The following is a 20,694-nucleotide window of genomic DNA, read 5'->3' on the forward strand; positions in this document are numbered from 1 at the left end:
GCTGATTATTGTTTTGATTAATCGGATAAAAACCTTTAAAAAAGTGTGGTGTATAATTTAGTTAATATGTAAAATATAAAAAAAGGCAATTTATTCTTAAACATCTCTATGCAGTGGTAAATATAAATAACCAACTATATGGTTAGGGAGCAAAATCTCTAATCCACTCTGAAAATAACAGACAGAAGAGATATATACTGTATATACTATTAGAGGTTGAATCTGGTAAATATCAGACTCAGATCAAAAATTTTTTTTTAAAAAAAAAAAAAATATTAAAGACTGTTTTGCTAATTTTCAGACAGAACTGTAACATATTATATGCTGGCCATACAAAAACAATGTCATACTTCAAAAAAAATGTCATTTTAAGAACCTTCGTTTGATTTTCTAATCGTTAGTGGGATTTGCTTTTAATCTGTTTCTACACCGCTTTTTGCTGTGCGTTTTGCATTTTTGCACACACGATTTTGCTGCTATTTGCGTTTTGCCTTTTTTATGCTTCTTTTTGGCCAATTTGTTGTTGGGCAGATTAAAAAATGCAAAATACTGCAAAAACACACTACATGCTTTTCTGTGGCTTCTCCATTGAAGTCTATTGAACCAAAAAAAGCACTGTTTTTCGTTGAAAAAAGTCCTTGACCCTTTCCAAATACGCAGAGGCTGAAAAAAGCATAGCTGTGACGGTGTCCCATTGGAAACCATGTTAAATGAACTGTAGTGCATTTCTGCAGAAAGCAGCAAAAATGCATAGATGTGAACCAGGCCTAAGACATTTGGTAGCAGCAGCATGTTTTTTTTTGTATCACCTGTCATAATGGCGTTAAACAAAAAAAAAAACTAAAATGAGCCCTTTATAGTACAAAAAAGAGCAGATAATCGCTATTATAAGGGGTTCATTTATACTGCGAAACAGTGAAAGTAATAATATATAATACTTTTATCATATATATAATAATAAATACACCCAGAAGTAGGATATATGGGCATTTTAAATAGGAGTCAGACATGAACCTATATGAAGGGAGATATAAATCTTTTATATTAAAGTAGTACTAAAAGATGAGACTTTTTTTTTTCCTGGATATGATCATTGTAAATATAATGCACAATACTGGTAAACTTTACTTTAAATGTATATGTAATGCCTCCAGTCTATCAGCCTCCACCTTCTCCAGGTTCAGATGCTGATCTTCACTGCACAGACTCTTTAAAGTAATTTTTTTTAAAACAACAAACATGTTATACTTACCTGCTCTGTGTAATGGTTTTGCACAGAGCAGCCCTGATTTTCCTCTTCTGGTGTCCCCCACCGATGCTTCTGGCTCCTCCTGCTTTCAGAGTGCCCCAATAGCAAGCTGCAAAGCGTAATATAGAGAGCCCCTATAGCAAGATAAAAAAACTTCTGACTTTAGAAACACTCACTTTTTGCCCAGGACTACCTGTCCCATGAGGCATTGCTCCTCACACATTCACAAATTCTTACTGACATGTATGGACGGTGTACTGAGCTGTATGTGTGCTGCACTGTATTTCCTGATATGTAAACAAATAATGCATTCTGTATGCAGACCAACTAATCAGCTGGCCAAATAATCGATTATGAAAATAGTTGACAACTATTTTCATAATCGATTAGTTGACGATTAATCGATTAGTTGTTTCGGCCCTACCTCCCAGTATCGCTCCTTTTAGAGAAAACAGATCCAAGTATCATTTTGTGGTGCTTTGTAATTTGTACAGAATTTGTTAATAGTAAGATAGATTTGCTGCAGCCAGCAACAATAGACCCCCCCCCCACCAGCAACCGTATAACCCACCAGCACCAATAGACCCCTGCAACAAAATACCCCCCAGCAACAAATAGATCCACCCCAGGTACTAGAGACCCCTGCTAGTAACAACAGATCTCCCTGTAGCCAACATTAGTAGACCCTCCAGCAGCCAGCAACAACCCCTCCCTCAACAGTAGATCCCTCCCAGTATCATAAGACCCCCCCAGCAACATAAGACCCCCTTCCCCAGCAACATAAGATCCCCTTCCCCAGCAACTATAGACCCCTACGTCAACAATAGATTCACCCCAGTGACAATTGATCCCCCAGCAGCCATCATCAAAGGACCCTCCAGTACATCTCAGCACCCCTTACCATTGGATACATTCAATGCTGGGGTTGGCGAAACTGCCTTCCTCCACATTCCTGCTGGAAAAAAAAAAGCCCTGTATACCAGTGATTTTCAGTCAGGGTGCCGAACATGAGACCCAGTTTGCCCTAGTTAAGAGAGAGATGGGGAATCTGGTGTGATAAGGGACTCTGATGTGATGGGAATACTCTGGTGTGGTCGGGGGGGGGGGGGGGACGACTGTGATCTGAAGTGGGGTGTCTGATTTGAAGGGGGCCTTCTGCCATAAAGTTTTTTAAGAAGGTGGTTGTATGCATCATCCCAGGCCCAAGTTTCCCATTGATTAGTAACATTTAATTTTTTTTTTTACATTTTAGTTTGGGGTGTATTGAGATTTTGCATAATTTTAAAGGTTGTGTATATGTGTGTGTGATTTTGTTCATTTTCTTTAGTAAATCAGGGCTATGCCTTGATTATTTTTTTTCCTTCATTTTTTTTTTTTTGTGGAGCAGATAGGAAGCAGGTACGCTTATGCTGTGTACACACGACCGGACTTTTCAGCATTAAAGGTTCGACGGTCTTTCCAACGGACTTTTGACAGAGTTACAACGGACTTTGGAACAACCAGACTTGGCCACACACGAACGGACTAAAGTGCGTTCGAAAGTCCGTTCGTTTGAACGTGATGACGTAGGGGGACTAGAATAAGGAAGTTCATAGCCAGTAGCCAATAGCTGCCCTAGCGTCCTTTTTTGTCCATCGGACTAGCATACAGACGAACGGATTTTTCGTCCGGACTCGAGTCTGTCGGAAAGATTTGAAACATGTTCCAAATCTAAAGTCCGTTTGATTTTCGACAGAAAAAGTCAGCTGAAGGTCCGATGAAGCCCACACAGGGTCGGATTGTCCGACGGATTCGTTCCGTCAGACCAGTCCGGTTGAAAAGTCCGGTTGTGTGTACGCGGCAAAACGCCTGCAGTTCTGCACTACAGCTGTGCCGGTAGCCCTGATTTGTCACAGGTATATACTACTGTATAAGTATGTAGGGGTACCAACTTTAGGTTCACTTCTTATGACCATGGATCATATAAGGAATACATTTCCAGAGAATTATTATATCAAATTATTGCAGAATTGTTGGCTTCTTTACTACATGTAGCTATTTTGTGTTATCCCAAATGAATACATATTGGTTTAACATCCCCTGAGAGTGATTCTTGAATTGGGTCATTGTCGATGCATTCCCTAAAAACTACACATGTATACAGGTTTGCTAAAGAAAAACAATGTTTTTATTTCCTACATTTAAAAGCAGGAGTTCTTTTTTTTTTCTTCTAAAATAACTTTTACAACTGGGAGACAGATGTGTGCTGTCATTTTCTCTGCATTGAAGTGTATCCAATTGTGGATAAAATGCTCTGCACTTCCAGAGTGGCAATAAAGTTTCCCTATGGAAAGGGCTTTGCCAAGGCAGACTATCCATAGGGCATAATGCAATATGTAACACTTAATAAATTCCTAGCCATAAAATCTTTATAACCCTTGCAATGACATTAAATGAAATCTTTGCAGGTAATACGTTTTAGAAATATCTTATCAGAAATGCAGGTAAGTCATAAGTTATGGTCTGTGCTGCTGCCACAAATACTGTGTGTGGGAGTCAGACAAGACTGTATTAACTAGAATGGCACTGGTGGGCCAGAACTTAGGACAGAAGGGTTGGGGGGTAGGGGGCTGCAGTAAGCCCTATATTGTACAAATTGTAATAAGTGTCTCCTCATTTTTTTTGTCCTTCAGAAAGTGAAAACGTTCTATAATTTTTACTATAGTGATCAGATGACACAAGCGGTGAGCTTGTATAAAAAAAAAAAAAAAAAAACATCATCATTATGTCTAATCATGACAAAGAGACAAACAAGGGGACTGCACCATACTAGGAAGTGTTGGATCGGTAAAAAGAAGTAAAGATCTTTGTGGAAACAACAGTTATAATGATAATAATCATTATTATCATAATAATTTGTAATTATTATTTGTAATTTGTAAGTTTGTAATTGCCCATACCAATTCGAAAAAATCAGAAAATTCTCTTTATTCTGTGAGTTCAGATGGAAGTAGATAGTTGGTGTTCAGAAAATTACTTAAAGTGTTACTACAGTGCCTTGAAAAAGTATTCATACCCTTTGAAATTTTCCACATTTTGTCATGTTACTACCAAAAATATAAATGTATATTATTGGGATTTTATGTGATAGACCAACACAAAGTGGCACATAATTGTGAAGTGGAAGGAAAATGATAAATGGTTTTCAAAAATTGTTTACAAATAAAAATGTGAAAAGTGTGGCGTTCATTTGTATTCAGCCCCCAATACTTTGCAGAACCACCTTTCACTGCCATTACACCTGCAAGTCTTTTTAGGTATGTCTCTACCAGCTTTGCACATCTAGAGTGAAATTTTTGCCCATTTTTCTTTGCAAAATAGCTCAAGTTCTGTCAGATTGGACGGAGAGCATCTGTGAACAGCAATTTTCAAGTCTTGCCACATAATCTCAATTGGATTTAGGTCTGGACTTTGACTGGGCCATTCTAACACAGGTGGGGATGGTGTGTTCAGGGTGATGTGCAGCGTTAGTTTTCCGCCACACATAGCATTTTGCTTTTTAGGCCAAAAAATTCAATTTTGGCCTCATCTGACCAGAGCACCTTCTTCCACATTTTTGCTGTGTCCCCCACATGGCTTCTCGCAAACTGCAAATGGGACTTATTCTTTCTTTCAACAATGGTTTTCTTCTTGCCACTCTTCCATAAAGGCCAGATCTGTCGAGTGCACAACTAATAATTGTCCTGTGGACAGATTCTCCCACCTGAGCTGTGGATTTCTGCAGCTCCTCCAGAGTTACCATGGGCCTCTTGGCTGCTTCTCTGATTAATGCTCTCCTTGCCCGGCCTGTCAGTTTAGGTGGATGGCCATGTCTTGGTAGGTTTGCAGTTGTACCATACTCTTAATTTTTGGATGATGGATTGAACAGTGCTCCGTGAGATGTTCAAAGCTTGGGATTTTTTTTATAACCTAACCCTTTAAACTTGTCCACAGCTTTACCCCTGACCTATCTAGCATGTTCCTTAGCCTTCATGATGTTGTTTGTTCACTAAGGTTCTCTAACAAACCTCTGAGGGCTTCACAGAACAGCTTATACTGAGAAAAAATACACACAAGTGGACTCTATTTACTAATTAGGTGACTTAAGAAGACAATTGGTTCCACTAGATTTTAGTTAGTTGTATCAGAGTAAAGGGGGATGAATACAAATGCACGCCACACTTTTCAGGTATTTATTTGTAAAACATTTTGAAAACCATTTATCATTTTCCTTCCACTTCACAATTATGTGCCACTTTGTGTTGGTCTATCACATAAAATCCCAATAAAATACAATTAGTTTTTTGGTTGTAACATGACAAAATGTGGAAAATGTTCAGGGTATGAATACTGTTTCAAGGCACTGCAAACCCACAACAGTAAAGTCAGTCTGTATATGCAGTAAAGCATGCTTGTTATATTCACTGTGGAACCTAATGGGTTAATTCTCTGCATTGTGTAAAAAAAGGCTGTTTGACCCCGTCTTCTCTGATTCTCCCCCTCTTCCACTGTCCCCAATCTATCTCCTGATAGAACAGTGCCTTGGGGGCACTCTGCATATTCTCAGTTTGGTGTGTATTGCTAGAGTGTTTTTCATTTCTTTGGAGGGTGCATGTGATCATCATAGGGCCAATCAGCATTGTCCAGACAGACAGTCATGGGTCCTGCAGCCTCATAGGACAGTCAGAGGAGAATACAAAATCCTCCTACAAGCTTTAACCAGACACTGATAGAAGTCACAAGACTGCTATATACTGCTGATGAGAAAAGGTATTTATCAGTTTATACCTACTAAAATAAATGCATTTCCTTGTTCTTTGTACTCTGGGAGACCAGATGTAGGGAATGCATGGTCCTGGGTTTAGTAGCACTTTAAGGCAAACCATTTAAAGGCAATGTCCTTATAATAGATGGTAAGACTGAACATTGGATGCATAGTAAGCTTGCTGGGAGATGATGCTTTATAGATAAATTATTGTTGGCATTGCTGACATTCTCATCCTTCGTGTGAAGAATAATCGGAATGGCTGTCTCAGTGATACTGTCATAACTGTTTGTGTGCACAGAATAGCATATTCCAATACCCCACTAGAACAAATCGTACTATAGACAGGTATGGTTAAGGTTAGTCTTTTATTATTATCTGCATCATCTTAATTATGTTGCTGCTATTCTTAGTTCCAAGTGTGCCAACAACAACTTATGCCATTATTATTGTCTAGTAACTTAGGTGGGTAGTTGTAATATTGCCAGTAACCTGCTTCCTGTCCTAGGGTGTCATTTACTGTACTTTATTTATAGGGGGGAGGGTGCAGTATTGTCACCCTAGGTCAGTAAGTGTGCTAGGTGTACACAGTAACTCCCCTTCTCTATTCTGCACTATAACTCTAGAGTAGAAGCAAGAACAAGAAAGAAATCAGCTTCACATATAATGATTTAACATTTTGAATGGCATAATCCATACATGATTTATAAGCTGCAATGCACGGCTGCAATAACTGGGATCACAGGCTGCAAGAACTTGGATGGCCCTACATAAATGTAACTGTGTGAAAAGAACATCTATTTCTAGACTAGGGCTGAGAACCAAAAAGAACCAGAAAGCCCTCTGGATTTACATTCTGCTTTCTACAGATGGTTGTCTGCATATCTGAGACCACATATATAAGGAGTAGAGCTTATCTAAATCATGCAGGAGTTACCTGCTTGCAGGAATGTTTAATCCCAACTGACTGCATATGTTCATTGCAGCATAGAAATAATAATGTATAGCTCTTGGCAGTGGAGACATTGTATCTGACACTCCTTGTCTGCAATTGCAGTGCAGACTGCAGACAAGCTGATTGTAAGCAGAGCAATGTTTACATTGGTCTTGGCCTTTGATGACAGCGATCAAGGCGCATGGAAAGACATGGCAGAAAGTAAGAGAATATTTTGGCAAATTTGATTGATATCACTGGCTATAGTAAATTCATGTGTTTATGTATTGTAAAAGTATAGCTTTCCCTTAAATTGATAAATATATTTTAATTCTAATGCAAAGATATTACTGTTTTCCTTTACATTTGTCTGTTTTACTTTTAGGAAGCAGCCTGTCTAAGCAAGACTGGGCCATTCCGTGGCCAGCTACAGAGACGGGGAAGGAAAATAGTCCGTTCACCCAAGAGACAGCCCAGTGGATTCGAACACACCTCACACAGAGTCCCAAACTACAGTCCAAATGCATCCAGCACTACTGCCATTTGCCTGTAGCTTATGGATCTATGTACACTAATGTAGACAGGTTGACTGTTGAAGCATATCCAGGCTCCTGCCAATCATCAGAGACTGGGCATCGCTCCTTACCACCATCACCCCGCCAACGACATACAGCACACACTAATCCACCAAGGACACCTAACATAGTTACTACTATGACCCCTCCAGGCACTCCCCCTGTACGGCGAAGGAACAAGTTAAAACCACCTGGCACCCCTCCACCTTCGTCACGGAAACTCATTCACCTTATACCTGGATTCACCTCGTTGCATCGAAGCAAGTCTCACGAGTTCCAGGTCGGACACCGTGTGGATGAGTCTCACACCCCCAAGTAAGTGAATATAAAATGATCTAGATCTGTGTGTCACAGGGAAAGCTACAGAGTCTATAGTATCTCATGACCTCCAGTATTGGGGGGAGCCTCTTATGCTAATGGCGATCCCCATTTATTATGCAGGTCACAGAATGAAATGGTTTATAAGAAGCATTGTTTAATACTAGTGAACTAGATTTACTATTAAACTATTTAACACAATACAGGCATACCCCACTTTTAAGTACACAATGGGGTTTATTTACTAAAGCTGGAAAGTGCAAAATCAGGCTCACTTCTGCATAGAAACCAATGAGCTTCTAACCCCAGTTTGTTCAATTAAGCTTTGGTAATAAAACATGGAAGCTCATTGGTTTCTATGCAGAAGTGAGTCTGATTTGGCACTTTATAGCTTTAGTAAATAAACTCCATTGTGTACTTAAAAGTGGGGTATGCAAGTACTGAGTAATTCAGAATTTTATATTAAATATATACAGATTTTTTGGGCTAGAGTAATATTAAATATTATTTTTAAGTATATCTATCTACAGTATCTATCTATCTATCTATCTATCTATCTATCTATCTATCTATCTATCTATCTATCTATCTATCTATCTATCTATCTATCTATCTATCTATCTATCTATCTATCTATCTATCTATCTATATATCTATCTATCTATCTATCTATCTATCTATCTATCTATCCATCCATCCATCTATCTATCTATCTATCTATCAATCAATCTTTTCCTCCCCCTCTTTCTCTTTCTCCCCCTCTTTCTCTCTCTCTCATTTTCTCTTTAACAAGCAAAATCAGCACTTAAAGTGGTTCTAAAGGCAGGAGGGTTTTTATCTTAATGCATTCTATCCTAATACTAACCTGAGCCCCATCTTGATCCAGTGATGTTGTACGTCTCAGGCTCAGGCTCTCCCTCCTCATTGGCTGAGACAGCAGTGGGTGCCATTGGCTCCCACTGCTGTCAAAGTCAGTGAGCCAATAAGTAGAGAAAAGGGCGGGGCTGAGCCATGGCTTTGTGTCTAAAAGGACACACGGAGCAATGGCTTGGCTCGGGTGCCCCCAGAGCAAGCTGCTTGCTCTGGGGGCATTGGCAGGAGGGAGGGGCCAGAAGTTCTGGTAAGGGACCCGAAAAGAGGAGGATCTGGGCTGCCCTGTGCAAAACTACTGCACAGAGCAGGTAAGTATAACATGTTTGTTATTTTTAAACAAACAAAAAAAAAAACAAGACTTTAATATCACTTTAAAGGAAACATTTCCTGAGAGAGATATGGGGGATGCTATTGCTGATTTCCTCTAAAAAATACTAGTTGCTCTACTTTTATGCTGACATAGAAATTTTGAACTCACTGCTTGTATTGTCTGAGTCTCATCACCATGACAGGGAAGGGTATTGAAGGAAGGGTAAAACTGATTACAATTACAGATAACAAAGTGGTGAAGCAACATCCAATCCTGTACATGCCACTCACATATTATTAACCTGTATCAAATTCACATACAATAAGAAGCTTCTTCAAGTAAAGTTTACAGGACAGGACTGCTTACTTCTCGTTCACAAGTCAAATAGTATCATCCAGGAGGAGAAGGGAAGTGGGAGAGGAGGGGAGGAAGAGGAGAAATAAAGGAAGGAGAGTAAGACGGAGGGACGGTGCAATACATGGAATGGAGTATGAGGAATTGCAGGGGTGGGGAGAAGATAGGATAATATTATAAATATACCTTTGGAAGGTGTTGAGTTTTTCTATTATATGTGAATTTCCACATTGTTTTTTTTAATAAACTTCATTGTATACTACACTGAATGGGTAACTAATATTGCCTACTATCCCACAGTCTGTTCTATACAGCTATTATTTTTTTCTGAGATCATAAATACCATAAGTGGCCCCATGCATCAATCCGAGCATTTAAAATTTTGTCATAATTTTTTTGTTGGTACTTTCTACTCTCATATGTCAAATTGTTTCACATATTGACCCAGCTTTTTACCATCAAGAATGCCTAGTAGCATCACCTTTGGATCCAATCTGAGGGTTAAGTCACACTTATTATTAGGAATATTAACTGTTGCTTACAAAAAGGTATGAATTAGGGGAGAGGTCCACACCATATGAAAGAATGTACCTACAAATGCTTGACATCTCTTGAACAAGAGGCTAACTGTAAGGTAGATATTAGCTAGTCTCTGTGTGGTGTAGTAAGCTCTGTGGAGAAACTTTAGTTGAATAAATCTATTCTTAGCAGAGATCATGTCAGTGACATAATTACTTGTACAGTCCACCCAGCCATCCTCCGCGAGGTCGGTCAAATCATCCCTCAATTTCTGAAACGTGTAAGCCAATTTACTAGCATGGGCAAATTAGCGTTTGAGATAAATGGAGGAGAGTGTTTTTCCTGCCATGCTTGAGGTAAACAGCCTTTCAATAGGATATGATTCTAAAGTAAGGTGATAGGTGTGGGAAATTGTGTTGAAACTGCATGTCTTAACTGCAAAAACCTAGAAAAAATCCAATTAGGAAGACTATATTTAGCTTTAAGGTCAGTAAATTCCATTTATTTCCCATAGTTTCAGGGTTCACTATTCCCTGATTAGCCCAAAACTAAGGGTCTGGTATGCATATGAAATGGGAAAGGGTGGGGTTTCCCCACAGGGCAGTATGTGATGAAAAGGAGGGGTACAATATCTTGACCTGGCAATATTCTATGGTGTCTGTCAAACAAGTGACAGAGGGTGAGAGCGAGGGTCCTGCCAAAATTGCTAAGAGCTGCTTAGGAACCCAGAAAGACTGCTTCCAGAGTCACTGCGGGGTTATCTCCAAGTATAGAAAACCACCTCTGCACCATTACAGAACCCCTCTGCCCAATAGTAAAGTTGTCTTAGCAAAATGAGGGGTCTTCCTTGTCCACACAAGGGAGAGGACAATTCCATCTATTTTGGTGAAGAAAGATTTCGGCAAGGGTATGGGTGTATTTCTAACAAAGTATAAAAACATATGTAAAAAAAGCCCTTTTAATTAGATTGACCCTGTTAACAGTGGTTAGTGGGGGAGACTTTCAGGACTTACACCTCTGAGAGAACAACCTGAGTAGGGGGGACAGGTTTTGCTCTAACTAGGTAGCGACAGTACTCCCAATCTTCACCCCCAGGTATTGGTCTTTTAATACTTTGTAAATCACTGATCTGGAACAATTACACAAATAAAAAAAGTCCTTGTTGTGAGACAAAGTATAAGACAAGTATAACTAAAGGCAAAACTTTTTTTTTTTTTTGGTTTTGGATAGAGTGGAGAGGGATTAGAATGCTTGTCAGTTTTTATTGCTGTCCGTGCTAAGGAGATTCACCCTCTCTATTTGAAATTATTATTTAAAATGAAATTAAAAATCATTTACTCTATCCAAAATGAAAAAAAAAATAAATGTTGCCTATAGTTCTACTTTATGCTGGGGCTACACATATAGATTTCTTTTGTTCAGACTGTGGGCTGAGCAAAAAAACTCTTATCAGATACCTCCATCCACACTCATGCCCCGTACACACGGTCAGATTTTCAGACGGAAAATGTTTGATGGGAGCCTTTTGTCGGAAAATTTGACTGTGTGTAGGCTCCATCGGACATATTCTATCGGAATTTCCGTCGCACAAAATTTGAGATCTGGATCTCAAATTTTCCAACAACAAAATTTATTTGCATAAATTCTGATTATGTGTACACAATTCCGACGCAACAAAGTTCCACGCATGCTCGGAATCAAGCAGAAGAGCCGCACTGGCTATTGAACTTCATTTTTCTTGGCCCGTCGTACATGTTGTACATCACCGCGTTTTTGACGTTCGCAATTTCCGACGAACTTTGTGTGACTGTGTGTATGCAAGACAAGTTTGAGCCAACATCCGTCAGAAAAAATCCATGGATTTTGTTGTCGGAATGTCCAATCGTGTGTACGGGGCATTACAGTGTGGATGGTCAAAATCTCTCCGCTGGGCAATTGTGTTCTAGTCAAAGTAACTGAACAGTGCCTGCTTCTGATTATAACCAGCATGTAAAGCTTAGATCATCCGCTCTGCCCCAGGAGAGGTGCTGTGTCTGTGCCCGTGGGTATTGCCGTGAATCCGGCTGCGCCGGTGGCTCCCATCGCTTTGTCAGTGCTCAGGGACACTCAGAAGTACAGATGACATCACTACCAAGTACAGGATCAGCGGGCGTGTCGTGAATCTGGACCATGCATGGTCCTTCCTCAGGCTCCGCAGGCTCTGTGCTCTGAACGCACGCTACGCTCGCTGATCTTGTACCCGGTAGTGACGTCATCTGTGCTTCCGAGTGTCTCCGAGAACCACCGAGTCCCCTGGAAGCAATGGGAGCCACCAGCGTGACCGGATCCGCCGCAGTACCCATGGCCACAGACACACAGCACCTCTCCTGGGACAGAGCGGATGATCTAAACTTTACATGCTGGTTATAATCATCTTCTTGTGAGTGTAACTCTTTCGTTTTATCTATTAAAATGCCTTACTGCTACACTTAGATGGCGCTGCTTCTTGTCTCCCTCTCCACCCCAGAGTCTCTTCTAGCTCTTTTCTGAACCAGCAGCCACTAAGGAAAGCAATCTGTTTATCCATCTATGGACTAACCCTCATCATGGATTAATTAGGAATGTCTCATTATGTGACATTGTTACAAAAGTACATTATTTACTGTTGCAGCCTCATCTGGGGTGCGCTATGTATATCTTTTATTTTTATTGTTGCCTGCTTCTGATTGCATACAGGTGCTGTTTGGGTGACAATATTCTGTCGGGCCCCTTCAACAAGGCAATTGTACAATCAGCTTTTGCAGAATGGAAAGGTGTTGGCTCGGACATACACTGCTCAAATTGTGGCTGAGCCAGCAGAAATTAGCTGAAATTCGAGCAATGCATGGCCACATTTAGGGATTCAAATTACTGAAGCCTCAGAGTCAGCAGACAGCTTGAATTTGCCGAATGAAAAATGAGCAACAGCAGGCTCTATGTTTCTTAGGGAAAGCTTTCCTAGGTTGCATTAGTAGATATAAAAATTCAGGATGACAAGAAAGGAAATAATGTTTTGTGCTTCTTTTGATTTGATCAAAGCATTTCCTGATATTGGCCCTCTGCTGACAATGACCTTGTTTTTCAATGCATTGTAAATGAAACGTTTAGTTAGTACTATGAGGTTGATTTACTAAAGGCAAATAGATTGCGCACTTTTTAAAGTGCAATTGTCCTCTGCAATTGCAGTTGCTCCAGAGCTTAGTAAATGAGGTAAGGCTTCGCTTTGCAAAGAATACCCAATCACGTGCAAGGAGAATAAAGAAAACAGCATTTTTGCTTGCATGTGATTGGTAATTGAAGTCAGCAGAGCTTCTGCTCATTTACTAAGCTCTGGAGCAACTGCTCTTGCAGAGTGAAACTGCACTTTGCAAAGTGCACAGTCTTTTTGCCTTTAGTAAATCAACCCCTATGCATCTCCCTATGGACATCAAACATACACCGGGATGGTGAAATCTTCAGCACACAAATAGTGGAAGAGTTTAAACATGATTGAAAACATGTCGGGTGTTTCTGTGTAATAAATACATTCCATTTACAGTGTGTAGCCAGCCATACCCTACAGACACATATATTTCCATTCAGAGATTCCTGGCCATGTGCAAGGAGGATGCAGAGATCCGGTCTATGTCGTTCACTAAGTCCTGCACAGTCTCACATGAGCAGCTGATAACATCGTTTCACTGGATGACTGTAAATGAATGTTGCATGCAAACTGGAGACCCAAATATCCCAGCAAACAGATGAGATTGTTCAAGAATTAATTACAGCAAAAATTATAAGCGGAGATGGGTGCGGGAAGCAGGACCCCATACTACAGCCTAATGCAGAAACTGCTTCCTGGATTTTTAATTTAACTTACTAATTTGCTGCTGTTTTGGACCAGATAAGTTTTTTTTTTCCTTTTCAGTAACCCTTTGGAAGCCTACAAATAGATGTCAAAATCTGTCTTGGCATTAGCTCTCTAGAGTAACAGTCTAGAGACTATTAGCTGGCACAGGTCGTTAAGAGTTCCTCACAAGTAGAAAATGTTGAAAAAAAGCATATTTTGTAATAAAAATCTATACAGCTTTATCCTGAATATACTGGATGTATAGCTCACTCTCTCCTTAAAAAAATAAAGTATGTTTATATACAGTATATATATATATATATTAGGGTGGATTTGATTTAAATCATAATTTTTAAAGAGCAACTGTCATCTCTGTCTCACAGCCGTTCCTTCTCTGACCCGCTGTTGACTCACTGACAGTCCCATTCACTTTAATGGGATGGCTGGTGATGCGGCAGTGACTCAATAAGGTGAGGGACGTGGCGGCAGAAGGTGAGTGGATGCCCGCTAACAGGCGCTGCCATGATGGATCTGAAATGACAGGTGCTCTTTAAATGTAACGACTCATTCCTGCTGGTAGTAAGTATCTTTAATATTTGCAAACAAAATGAAGGATTCCTGTGTAGAATAATAAGCTGTCAGATTAGTAAAACAGCGATCTCAGAACCGATTCAATCATACAGTTTGTAGTGTACATAGATTTGCAAAACAATGGGATACAGGAATATTCCTGAACTTTGGTTTATCTCATGCTTACTGTGTAATTGTGTGAATGCATCAATGCAGTGCATGTTATCTCAGCTTGCAGAACTTGGATTCATTGAATGAGTTTACCAAAAATGTAATTATTGCACATTATACAGCCTCCAGCTACATAACTAAGCTCCATTTGATGCTGAATAAACTAAAGTAATTAATGTGTCTTAAATAGATAACGTTAGATAGATTTTTACTTCAAAAGCATTTTATTAAAATAAATTTGATAAAAATCCAAAAAAATCGATTTAAATTAAAAAAAAAAAAAAAAAAAAAAAAAACGTTTTCATGTGCTCACAGCAGATGTCTTGTTGTAATGTGATTTAAATAGAGTAAAATGCGAAGGCAAAGTTCATAGAGTCTTAACCTCCCTGGCGGTATGATTATGTCAGATTTTTGGTGCTAAAAGCGGTACATTGTTTCACATGGAAATTTCGCGTTTTATATTGTAGGCCTGTAATTCTTAGGAATAGCTCACTTAAATTTGTCCAAACAAGAATCTAGTAGACAGCCCGGGTATGATACACTTTGAAACACAAAATCATAAATTATAATATAATAAATATCTATAAATAATTTTCAAAAATAATATTATAATAATAATAAAATGTATTCAATAATGAAATCAACTCAAAAACACTGAAATTTGCTCGGTTGCAGAATTGTTGCTGTCGTCACTTTCAGAGTTTGATGATGAATTTCCCCACAAATCACTATCGCTCAATTCTGCAAGTGATTCTAATTTATTATCGCTGTTTTCTAGTTGGTCTAAAACCACATTTGATGTAAAGGGACGGTTTTGGTTGCTACGGACAATCTCCAGTTTCCAGGCAGAAAGAACAGTATAATATAAAACTACATGCAGGGCACTGGACAAACCACTAGGGACAAAAGGGATGTGAAATAATTTGATACAGTAATGTAATCTATAAGATCTGCATTTGGGTGGCAAAAATATGAATGCAATCTATACACTGGGGGAGAACCTCTGAGGTAATCTAGGATGGAAAAGGACCTGGGGGTCCTAGTAGATGATAGGCTCAGCAATGGCATGCAATGCCAAGCTGCTGCTAACAAAGCAAACAGAATATTGGCATGCATTAAAAAGGGGATTAATTCCAGAGATAAAACGATAATTATCCCACTCTACAAGACTCTGGTCCGGCCGCACCTGGAGTATGCTGTCCAGTTCTGGGCACCAGTCCTCAGGAAGGATGTACTGGAAATGGAGCGAGTACAAAGAAGGGCAACAAAGCTAATAAAGGGTATGGAGGATGTTAGTTATGAGGAAAGTTTGCGAGCACTGAACTTATTCTCTCTGGAGAAGAGATGCTTGAGAGGGGATATGATTTTAATATACAAATACTGTACTGGTGACCCTACAATAGGGATAAAACGTTTTTGCAGAAGGGAGTCTAACAAGACTTGTGGCCACTCATTAAAATTAGAAGAAAAGAGGTTTAACCTTAAACTACGTAGAGGGTTCTTTACTGTAAGAGCGGCAAGGATGTGGAATTCCCTTCCACAGGCGGTGGTCTCAGTGGGGAAGCATTGATAGTTTTAAGAAACTATTAGATAAGCACCTTAACAACCGCAAAATACAGGGATATACAATGTAATACTGACATATAATCACACATATAGGTTGGACTTGATGGACTTTTGCCTTTTTTCAACCTCACCTACTATGTAACTATATACTGTATGTGATTTGTTTTTTGCACTTTTTGAATTTCCCGCTGGGCTCCGTCCCCGTGCGTCACGCCGCTCACAGGGAACGGAGCCCGGCATACAATACATTGGGCGGAAGACACAGCCGCCGCACACAGAGGGAGACATCGCAGGATCCTGGGGACAAGGTAAGTTACTTTCCCTGGATACTGCGATGCAGCCCGAGTGTGACTCGGGGTTACCACTCTTGGTATGGAAAATTCACCCCAAGCCACACTCAGGAATACCGCTAAGAAGGTTAAAGCAGAACTAGAGGCAAACATTGACCTAAACTGTTTAAATATACATATGTTTACTGATATACCTGGCAAAGGATATGTAATTGTATACAACCAATTATGAGATTTACGCACCTATGTGACACTGCACAGCCAGACGGTCGAGCCATTCCAATAGCTCTCATTGTCACCTCTCTGCCTCCAGGTAATTCTTTTCCAATGATTTTTATTGAAAATAGCAAATAGAAAATATACAGCATACATTCCATGAGTATTAAGAAAAGAGATATATCTCGGCCAACATAGCCCGCAAGAATTACACAAACAGAATATATCATCTCTACTATCTCTGCATGAAGTGGACTCGGCTGACCGGTTGCTCTCATCCAATTCTGCCCACTTTCACTCCCATATAGATTTACACAGAATACAGAGTGTCATAAATTTGGAATTATAGCTGTCCATCTTTATATGTTCGTTGCCCCTAGAACAATTTCTGCATCACTTATGTATTTATTATGGAGACGGTAAAAGGCCAGGGTCCCAACAGCCACCCCGTTTGGGATCTCACTGTGGATGGGAGTGCCCTAGCCTCACCCCTCCCCGCCTTATAACTAATAAACCTTTTACCACACCTTGATCATTCACATAAAGTACCAGGATGGCAACAGGAAACAGGAAAACCTGCATATAAAAGGAAAGGATAAGAGAGAAGAAGAGAGTAAGGGAGAGGAGAGAGGGTAGGGTAGGGGTTGGGGTTGGGGTTGAGTGCACCCCTGGAGAACTCTATTAAGATCCGTTAACTATTCAAAAGCCCGTAGACATATAAGACAACCACGGTTCCCAAATCTTATCGAAGGATGGCTGTTTATCCAATAGAATCGCTGAGAGGCATTCATTAATCATGATCCACGTCAGCTTCGCTTTCACCAATTCAAAGGGGATCAAGGGCTTTCTCCAAGACCTAGCAACCGCTATCCTAGATGCTGTGAAAATAAAAGATGAGTTTTTTGTGTGTCCAGGCACTCCTTCCACTTGGCCCCCCAATAGCGCCTGTTGTGGAGATTTGGTTAGATTGACTTGAGTAAGTGAGTAGATAAAATTATAAATGCGTATCCAAAATCGTCTGACTTTAGGGCATGTCCACCCTGTATGATATATTGTGCCTTCCTTACCACAACCCCTGAAGCATAGTGGGGAGGCGTCAGGAATGTATGTCGCAATTCTCGCTGGAACCACCGTAATAGGACTTTATAATTCACCTCTATTAGGGAGGTATTTATGTAGGCTTTTGAGGCAGATTGTGCCATTTTAAACCATGTGTCCATTTCCATCGATACCTCTATATCCTGTTCCCACTTTTGCATATAAAATAGTTTTTCCATCTGGAGGTCAAGATACTATATATTTTTGATATGTGGCCTGTATGTTTATCGAAAGACCTGCACAAATATTCCATTGGGGTGGAGGTCGTGATATCAGTCTTGCGTTGTAGAGTCTTCAAATAGTGCACTATCTGGAGGTAATGATAAAATTCTGTATTGGGTAATTGATGTTTCTCTATGAGAGATTGTTTCGATAAGATACCTCTATGGTCACATATATCAGCTATACGAATCAGACCCTTGTTAGTCCACCATGAGAACCTGTGAAGATTAAGACCCGGGGTGAAATCTGGGTTACCCGTTAACGGGGCTAAGGGAGCGTGAATGGAACTGAAAACAAAAGGCCTTTGTAATCTCTCCCATAAACTTAATAAAAATGATAGTGTTGGGCACATTATAGTAGGTCTATCTTTCATGCGAAGCCACAACAAGTGACTAATCGGTTTTGTAGGATAGGGGGATGATTCCATTTTCATCCAGGATGGTTGAGTTTGCAAGGAGTGAGAGCGAATTAATTGGGCCAACTGAGCTGCCTCAAAATACTTGACCAGATCTGGGACCCCCAGACCTCCTCTAATTTTGGGGGTATAAAGGGTTCGCTTATTCACCCTAGGTCTTGTATCCCCCGAAATAAACTTCATCATCTTATTCTGAAAAACCTTAAGGTCGGGTTTGTTGATAGCTATCGGAAGAGTTCTAAACAAATACAACATTCTCGGCAAAAGGTTCATTTTTATGGAATACAGTCTAGCCGTAGGTGCGTTGTATAAAGCCTGTAATATAGTCAGAAAATGAGACCCAAATCCGTATCTCCTCAATGTGTAGTGTATATAGTCCCACCTGACCGAATCGAACGCTTTACAAAGATCTAATGATAATAGCATTCTCTTCCGAGTGCCTTGATTGTCCCAGTTTGAATTAAGCACTGCTATAATGTCTATCACCCGTCGGGTTTGATCAGGGGCCTGCCTATTGGGCACAAATCCCACTTGGTCTGGATGAATATACTTGGGTAGAAAGGTGTTCATTCTGGTCGCTAACACTTTGGTCATCAATTTAAGATCCACATTAATGAGCGATATTGGGCGATAGTTAGCAGGATCCCCATGGTCCTTTCCTGGTTTAGGAATTATTTGTATAAAAGCCTCATTTTCGTGTGTAGCTAAGGGGGCCCCTTTTCGTAGCGCATTGAAAAAAGAGCACAGATGTGGTGTCAATATGGCTGCAAATTTTCTGTAGTAATGGCCTGTGCAGCCGTCCGGGCCGGGTGCTTTTGTGGGATTCAAGCTTTTAATGGCTGCCAAAATTTCCCCCTCTGTAAAATCTTCTTCCATTAGTTCTATGTGTTCTTGTGCTACTTGCGGTAGGGGAATATCTTGGAAAAATTTGTTTGCCCGGGTCTTAGGGAATGAGTTCGGTTTTTTATAGAGTTTAGTGAAAAACTTTGATAATTCTTCAAGTATCACTTAAGAATTTTGGGTAAATTTCCCATCCTGCATCCGTAGTCTCGGCATAGCAGAGTTGAAGGTCGCGGAGTGAGTTTTCTAGCTAGGAGCGTGGAAGGTTTATCTCCCCTGGTGTAGAAGCGATGTCTAGACAATCGTAGATATTTCTCTGCTTTGGTTGTGAGACTAAGGTTCAATGCTGTTCGTGCTGTGTCTATTTTACGTCTCAGATCTAGACGAGAGTTAGATTTTTGTTCCTGAACTATCTTTTGTAACTCTTCTTCCTGTTGTTGTATCTTCTGTGTATTATTACGTTTATTTCTAGAGGCTATTTTGATCAGTTTGCCGCAAATGGTGGCCTTCTGCGCTGCCCAATTAATACTAGGGGACGTATCACTAGCGCGATTATCCGTAAAATACTGTTGTAATGCTTTCTCTATCTCGGTAAATATGATTGGATCGTTAAGTAGTGAGGCATTGAGTCGCCACGTTGAGAGCTTTGGTCTCGTCCATAGGTCGGTTAGTGTTATTTGTACCGGTGAGTGGTCTGACCATGAGATGGGCACTATTTTAGCCGACTCAATAGAGGGGAGGAGTGCTGATTGTGTAAATAAATGGTCTATACGGAAGCACGTTTTATGGACCTGGGAGTAGTGGGTATAATCCCTGGTCGTAGGATGTAGTTCTCTCCAGATATCTATGAGGTCGTAGGAATTTAAAATCCCTGTTTGGGGATATGTTTCACTATAGGTTTATGCGCATTGGTCCTATCTAATGCTTGATCAAGGGAGACATTGCTATCACCTTCTATTATAACTTGACCCTGTACACGTGGCATCAGTATTTTTAGCACAGCTTAAAACAATGCAACTTGACCCGTGTTGGGGGCATAGTATGAGATGAGTGTGATAGCATTTTCATTTACTTTTACCGCCACCATGATATACCTCCCCTCCTTATCCCTGATGACTGTGGTGGGAGTAAACGGTGCCCTCTTCGCAATGCAAATCGCAACCCCTCTTTTCTTGTCTGGGCCGTTTGATAAGTAGAATGTGGGATATCTAGAGTTTAGGTATCTGGGAGCTGAGGTACGTGAAAAATGTGTTTCCTGAAGAAGTAGGAAATCTACACCTAATTTATGGTAATTTTGGAAGGCCTTAGCTCGTTTAGTAGGGGAATTTAAGCCTTGAACATTATGTGTTAGTATTTGAGTAAGAGAGCGGAGTGAGCTTAGCATTATGGTTCGGCAGACTGTACTCGCCTGTTGTAGATGTCCGTCATCTCCACCGAGAAGAAGAAGGAGCTTCGATGGATCTCTTCAAATTTCGGATGTAGGGGTGCACTCAAGGAAATGGAAACGACAAAAGGAAGAAAAAATAAGATTATTGTTGGGATAA

The 20,694-nt window shown here is 40.2% G+C and overlaps 1 protein-coding gene across 2 annotated transcripts in view; it reads left to right on the forward strand.

Moving 5' to 3' along the window:
• KSR2 (kinase suppressor of ras 2) overlaps positions 1 to 20,694 on the forward strand; it is a 707,775-nt gene that overhangs the window by 273,621 nt on the left and 413,460 nt on the right. For both annotated transcript variants that reach the window (XM_073625662.1, XM_073625672.1), the window contains exon 4: positions 7,352 to 7,856. In XM_073625662.1, the coding sequence (XP_073481763.1) occupies positions 7,352 to 7,856 (505 nt within the window). The remainder of the gene's footprint in view (positions 1 to 7,351; positions 7,857 to 20,694) is intronic.

The sequence above is a fragment of the Aquarana catesbeiana genome, linkage group LG01 (assembly GCF_042186555.1).
Source record: "Aquarana catesbeiana isolate 2022-GZ linkage group LG01, ASM4218655v1, whole genome shotgun sequence".
Taxonomy (NCBI): Eukaryota; Metazoa; Chordata; class Amphibia; order Anura; family Ranidae; genus Aquarana; species Aquarana catesbeiana.